The following is a 6945-nucleotide window of genomic DNA, read 5'->3' as shown; positions in this document are numbered from 1 at the left end:
AAATTTATCAAATTCAAAGACTAATTATGTAATTCTATTTTGTTTAAAATATTTATTAATATTAATTAATTTATAATTTATAATAACATTTATATGAGAATTAGTAACAAATACTTATGTAATTAATTTAAATAAATTTTATGGTACGGTATATTGCATTCTCAATAGAAGAACGCATATTCGAACATTGGATATAATATTATTGAGAGGAGTAGTCACGAACTTCAAACATGAACCGTAAAACAAGCATAAAAAATACCAAAAATATATTAAATGTAATAAAAATTAGGGTAAACTACACCCAAAGTCACTAAACTATTAGTGAATTTATATTTTGGTCACTGAACTATTCTAAAATTTTCATTTAAGTCATTGGGTTGTTAAAATTGCTATTGTATGGCCTTCTTTGTTCACACGTCTATACCAATTGAAAACTCTCATTCCCCTTCTCTTTTACAATTCAAAATTTTCATAAAATAGTTTTAAATGTCACGAATTCTGCAAACTAAAATCTAAATAACTTTATTTTTATTTGACATTGACCATCTAATCAACTTCAATCCAAGGTATGTACTTATACTCGTCTATGGGTGCTAATCTACTATACTGATCGTCGAATCATCACTTGGAGCTCACTAGTCGGATTTAAAAAAAAAAAAAGCCTTATCAGCTTAGTGAATTAAAAAAAAAAACTTCCAAATAGTTCAATGACCATTTTGTAACTTTTTGAAGTTGAGTGATGAAGACGTAAATTTACTAATAGTTTAATAACTTTAGACGTAATTTACCCTAAAAATGAGAAGGGTCGTTAAAATGAAGACAAAATGGATTAGGTAGTAAGTTTACATTAGATATTCACATTCAACCTGGTTCAGTGTTTAAAGACAAATGACAACTGAACTTGGTTGTCGTTCAAATATCCTTGGTATTCTGGTCTGCTTTACAAAAATTGTGATCTACGTAAAGGACACTTTGGTCATTCTCTCTTAATAATAATAATAATAATAAAAGGTTATTGAAAATAAATAAATTAATTAACAAACACAATTTTCAATTTTTCATGGACATTTATCTATATATTGTTAGAGTTGTTTGACCCGAATCTTGTCAGTTGTTAAAAAAATAAAATAGAGAGGCAAAATATGGTACCTATGGTTGAATTTAGACCTGTCCATGGGCCGGGCCGGGTTCGGAAATATTAAATTTAACTTTTAAAAAATTATATCCACGTTTATTAAAATAAAAAATATTTAACTTCTTAAAAGTATAACTTCAAAAATTATAAATACTAATATAAATTATTAACACGGTTATTGATATAGCATCATTTTATGTTTATATATTACATACACAAATAATTATATTTATTTAGTATAAAAATAAATTGATATATTTATTTATTTAAATGTGTATGATTTAATCAAAATTAAAGTATTGTGTATACATTTGAACTACAACCAAGTTTCATGTGTATAATTATACCAAATTAAATTTTGTGTATCAAACTACACATTGTGCAAACACCCCTAACCTGTATCCATCGCCGGAACAGGGTTACTGAGCATTACCAGGGTTTACGAATCAATCAGACAGAAAATTCAAACGTTTCATTGCATATCAATATTCATAATAAAATCAATCAAAAATCATATATATTGTCCCTTAAACAAGCCCGAAATACACATTAGAAACAAGTTGGGATAAATCGGAAACTCGGAGAATTTTTCAGAATTATTTAAAATTTTCAACACATGCAGGGGTCACACGCCCGTGTCTCAGGCCATGTGAGCATTCGAAATAGGAACACATGGCCGTGTCCAACCCGTGTCCATTCCCATATAACTCTCTGGCTTGGGTCACACGGCCAAGTAATTTGTGAGAATTGGATCAAATCAAAATTTCATATATAAAATTACACAAAATCAAAGTTTACGTATAAAATTACACATTAAGCCAAAATTTATGTATAATTTTGAGATTTATCTCTTTTTAAAACAGTGATATGGGTTATTTGGATGGGTTAGGCCAAGTTGAGCCTAAGCCCGGACCTAGAATTTTTTTAAATTAAGGCTTTAGACCGAGTCATGGATAAATCTATTAATAAAATGTTTACCAAATAAGTTACTTTTTCTAAATATGTACTTCTCATTAATTTTTTTTTTCATTTTTCAAAGTCATTTTATTTATCAAATGTTGAAAAATTTGTAGAAAAACTCAACGAATAAATATAACATATTTTAATAAATACACGCAATCAATCTGTACGACGCACGGGTTTTTGAAGCTTTATTGTGATTAGAATTATGATTAAAGTCTCATTAATTGATACATACAACCAAACTCGTGTATCATCGAGTAAAAAAACTAGTTTATACTACACATTAAGCTTTTAATTATATTTGATGTCAATTTAGTTGAGTATTGAACTTAAATGAGATTTTAGTCTAATGACAAACTAAAATGTGTATTTTTCTATTATAATTTACTTTAATCGAAATGAAAATTTCTTCTAAATTAATATAATGTTATGTTTCTATATTATATTATTAAATAATTTGTTCATATTTTAATTATATTATATTTTCTTAAATATTGAGACTTTAATCATTATAAAAAATAGATACGTAACGAAAAACATAATTTATGATATTTGAAAATTGAAAAAAATCATAAGATTTTATATAATATTAATAATTTAAATATTATAATATTATATAATAGTTGTTTATATTTTAATTATATTATAGTTTTGATAATATTTGTTCTTTTTAACACAATATTTAGGAGTACCTATAGCCATTCTCTAATCTTTAAATTAGAGGATAATGCGCTTTAATGCACTCGAACCCACGGCTTTCTGTACTAACAACAATACTCGTACCAATTGAGTTAAGATTCAATCGACAAGGTGATAGATTATTTTACTGCTTTATTTAGTATAAATAAAACAAATTAATAAATAACAATATATTTCTAATTTTATTTTTTTAACCTAGCCTTTTAAGAAAATATACAAACATATAAAAGCCACAAACGTGGCTTCTTCTTATTGGACCAAAAATCATATCGTTTTTAAAATTTAGGTATGAAAAAAAGTTGAAGTACTAAAGTAAAAAAATAGTATATTTTCAGGGCTAAATCGAAATTAAACCTTTTAATTTTTAAGTACTAAAGTGAAAAATGGTATATTTTAAGTACTTAAATATCTAAATTCAAATATTATCCGAAATCATAAATATTTAAATTATAGTGGCATTTCTGTAATAAATCTGCATAATCAAACCCAATATTGTAGTTAACATTCATCCTCCACCGTCTTCTTCACGCTCTTCATTTGTATATCCATTTTTGAAAGTTGAAGCTTCACTTTTCTTCTTTCTCTTTAAAGCACCAAAAACCCCTCCGCTCCTTAACCTTTTTTTTTCCCTTAAAATTCATTTTCCTTCACTTTCCCGAGAAAAAAAAAAGGGTCCCATCACTCGCCGGAACCAATGCCGGTCACCGGCGAAACCGAAGACAACAACAAAAACAACTCCATAACTCACATTCTTACCTCGAAAACGCAGCTGTTCAATCTCAAACTCTACGCAGTAATCACCATTCTCGTAGCCTTCGTACTACTTTTTTCTTTAACGATCTTCCTATGTTTCCGTTTAAACAGAAACGCGCGAAAGCGCAAAGTGAAGCACAGTTCTGGTCTAATCCCGTTGGTCTCTAAAGAGATCTTGGAGATCAAGGCGTTGAATCGGAACGTAGGTTCTTGTTTCTCTTCCGAGGAAGGAAAGATCGGAAATGCGGTTCCTAGTAAGAGTAGTGAGGGAGTCAGCGACGATGCGTCGGGAGCCAGTGACGTCTCATCGGCGGCGGATGCTCAGAATATTGGTTGGGGTCGGTGGTATAGCATGAAGGAGCTGGAGATGGCGACACGTGGATTCGCCGAGGAGAATGTGATCGGTGAAGGTGGTTACGGCGTCGTTTTCCGTGGCCTTTTGCAAGACGGTTCCGTCGTCGCTGTAAAAAATCTGCTTAATAACAAGTACGTATAAACTATACTTCTTTTGATCGTTTCGAGAGATCATGCTTTTTTTTCTGCTCTGTTTGTTTCCCGGGGAAAAGACAAACATTTTCCGGGAAAACATTTGCGCTCTTTGGTTATTTTATTCATGCATGTTAGATCCAAGACGGACAATTGAAAATTGTATCTTATTTTTCCTTTTAATTTCTGATTTGACTTTTTATTTGGTCCAACCTTGTAATTTGACTCCAATTTGGCTTTAGATTTCTTTTCAACGAGTTACTATGTTCTTGGCTTTAAATTTTAATAATATTTAAAAAACTAAACTTTTTTTCTCTTACCTAATGCACTTATTAGCAAAATTCTTATGGTCAAATTGTATAGAAGTCCCTGAATTATGTCTGTTTGACAGATTTAGTCCTAATCATTTCTACTCGTATACTTTTCAAATTTTGTATTTTTAGTCCTGAAATTTTTTTTTCCTGTACTTTCATTTCATCAAATAATTTGCATGGACTATTTTTTTTCAAAACATGTAGTCAATGACAAAGCCAGAAAATTGTTTTAGGGGACATAATTGAATTATAAATTTTTGAAAGGCTAAAGTGCAATTTTACTAAAATTTCACAAATATTAAAATGACTGAATGGAAATTTTACCATTTTGGGGCCAATGGGCCACTAGCTATGTGTGTCATACACCTTGACATTTTTTTGTACAGAGAGACAAATGTGATACATATTTACCCTTTTTTCCTTTTTTTTTAATGTGTAAAAATTTGCCCAGGGACTAAATCCTCCAAAAATTCATAGTACAGGGACCTTTTATAGAATTCGACCAACTTTTATTTTGATTTAAAATGTTGTTTAATCGAAATTCTTTGTAACATTGTTCTACAGAGGCCAAGCAGAGAAGGAGTTCAACGTTGAAGTTGAAGCCATTGGCAAAGTGAGACATAAGAACTTGGTGGGTCTAGTTGGGTACTGCACTGAAGGTGCTCAAAGGTAAAAAAAAAAAACTGTATACGTAGTTGTGTATTTGGAGTTAGATTGCATTTTGTTTTTCTACTAAAAAATAGGAAAATTAATCCTTATATGTTATATCAAAAAGCAAATTAGTCATTTCTATTAAAAATTTCATCCATTTGTATTATTAAAAACTAGTGTGACGGACAGAATAATCAGACGATGACACGTAGTGTACAATATGTATCTCATGCTAACATATAGAGATCAGTTTTTAATGGTGGAAATGAAAGAAATTTTTACCAGAAGAATTAGTTTACTCTTTGATCTAACGCACAAAGATTAACTTGTCCATTTTTTACTAAAGAGGTCAAAATGCAATCCGACTTTTAATATAGGGGCCTTTCTGATGCTTTTACCTCCATTTACAGACAAAACCTTATATCATTTTAATGAAAATGAACCGTCAAATCCTATAGTTATTATTATCATTATCATTATCATTATCATTATTATTCATTTATTCAGGATTCTTGTGTACGAATACGTTGACAATGGCAACTTGGAACAATGGTTACATGGTGATGTTGGACCTGTTAGCCCTCTTACTTGGGATATACGAATGAAGATTGCCATTGGAACCGCCAAAGGGTGAGTGCACCTTCCTCTTCTATTCCCTTTTTTCGGGATACGGATTGTTCAGGAATCAAACTCGAAAAACTCTGGTTGCAAGTCCTTTCTTGTTTCTTTTGCAGATTAGCCTATTTGCATGAAGGGCTAGAACCCAAAGTTGTGCATCGTGATGTAAAATCAAGCAATATTCTACTGGACAAGAAGTGGAACCCGAAAGTATCCGATTTCGGATTAGCCAAGTTATTAGGATCTGAAGCGAGCTATGTGACCACGCGTGTAATGGGGACGTTCGGGTTTGTTTTCTTTCATAATCTCATGTCTATATGTTTTAGCAGATGGGAACTTCATATATATATGTGTGTGTATGCAGTTATGTTTCACCAGAATATGCAAGCACAGGCATGTTGAATGAGGGAAGCGATGTCTATAGTTTTGGAGTATTGCTGATGGAGATAATTACGGGGAGAAGCCCGATCGATTATTCCAGGGCACCAGGAGAGGTAAAACCAATGTGTTTTCTCTTGCAATGCCTTCATCGAATGCCAGAATACCGTGCAAAATAACACATTTTTTATTTGATGTATATTTTCAGATGAACTTAGTTGACTGGTTCAAAGGTATGGTAGCAAGTCGTCGCGGTGAAGAGCTCGTGGACCCGTTGATCGAAGTTCAACCTTCACCTAGAGCTTTGAAACGAGCATTGCTCGTTTGTCTCCGGTGTATAGATTTGGATGCCAATAAACGACCTAAAATGGGGCAAATCGTTCATATGCTCGAGGCAGATGATTTCCCTTTTCGCTCGGTAAGCCCTATCTCATCACAATACTTGTTGCTTCACAGCCTTTTATAATTAGCACTCAATTATCGATAACATACGATAATCTGTATCGCAATCGTTCTCATAGAGAAAACCATAGCTTCATTTAGTGATAATATTTCTTTTCTTGACAGGAGCATCGACCGGCACGGGAGAAATACTCTGTTCCATCCTCCGTGCCAACATCCGCCAAAGTTCCGCATCCAAAGAAGCAAACCGAGAAAGTTGATGCCGCGAAATCAAGACGGAAATAATTGTTTTTTTTAGAAGGCATTACAATTTACCAAGGTCAGATTATATGCTGTAGAATAAGTTTTCCATTAGTTCCACATGAAGAATGCTAAAAAACACCTTGGATGTGCATACCTACATACATATATATTATCGCCATTTTTGCTTTGTATATATATAAACTTCGAAGTTTAAATCTGTTGGATGTCATCTTTTAAGATAAATTGCGTAAGTCAATGAGTAAATGCTCCGGGAGATCAAAATCGTTCAGGCAGACAGTAGCT

The 6945-nt window shown here is 31.8% G+C and overlaps 1 protein-coding gene across 1 annotated transcript; it reads left to right on the top strand.

Annotated features, from left to right (window-relative positions):
• Positions 1 to 3355: 3355 nt before the first annotated feature.
• On the top strand, positions 3356 to 6859 carry LOC105795303 (probable receptor-like serine/threonine-protein kinase At4g34500). The gene is made up of 7 exons (XM_012624868.2): positions 3356 to 4036; positions 4915 to 5019; positions 5509 to 5631; positions 5736 to 5906; positions 5984 to 6113; positions 6206 to 6415; positions 6565 to 6859. The coding sequence occupies exons 1-7, from the start codon at positions 3492 to 3494 to the stop codon at positions 6682 to 6684; spliced, it is 1404 nt and encodes a 467-aa protein (XP_012480322.1). The 5' UTR covers positions 3356 to 3491; the 3' UTR covers positions 6685 to 6859.
• Positions 6860 to 6945: the final 86 nt, after the last annotated feature.

Source organism: Gossypium raimondii, chromosome 3 (assembly GCF_025698545.1).
Source record: "Gossypium raimondii isolate GPD5lz chromosome 3, ASM2569854v1, whole genome shotgun sequence".
Classification (NCBI taxonomy): Eukaryota; Viridiplantae; Streptophyta; class Magnoliopsida; order Malvales; family Malvaceae; genus Gossypium; species Gossypium raimondii.
The sequence above is the reverse complement of the archived record's forward strand: the minus strand, read 5'-3'. Positions and strand labels throughout refer to the sequence as shown.

Bases quoted from the DNA above. Each gene is read 5' to 3' on its own strand.
- LOC105795303 (XM_012624868.2), top strand. From the start codon at position 3,492: ATGCCGGTCACCGGCGAAACCGAAGACAACAACAAAAACAACTCCATA. The intron at 5,020-5,508 runs GTAAAAAAAAAA...TCATTTATTCAG, and splicing joins TGCACTGAAGGTGCTCAAAG to GATTCTTGTGTACGAATACG. The intron at 5,632-5,735 runs GTGAGTGCACCT...TTTCTTTTGCAG, and splicing joins GCCATTGGAACCGCCAAAGG to ATTAGCCTATTTGCATGAAG.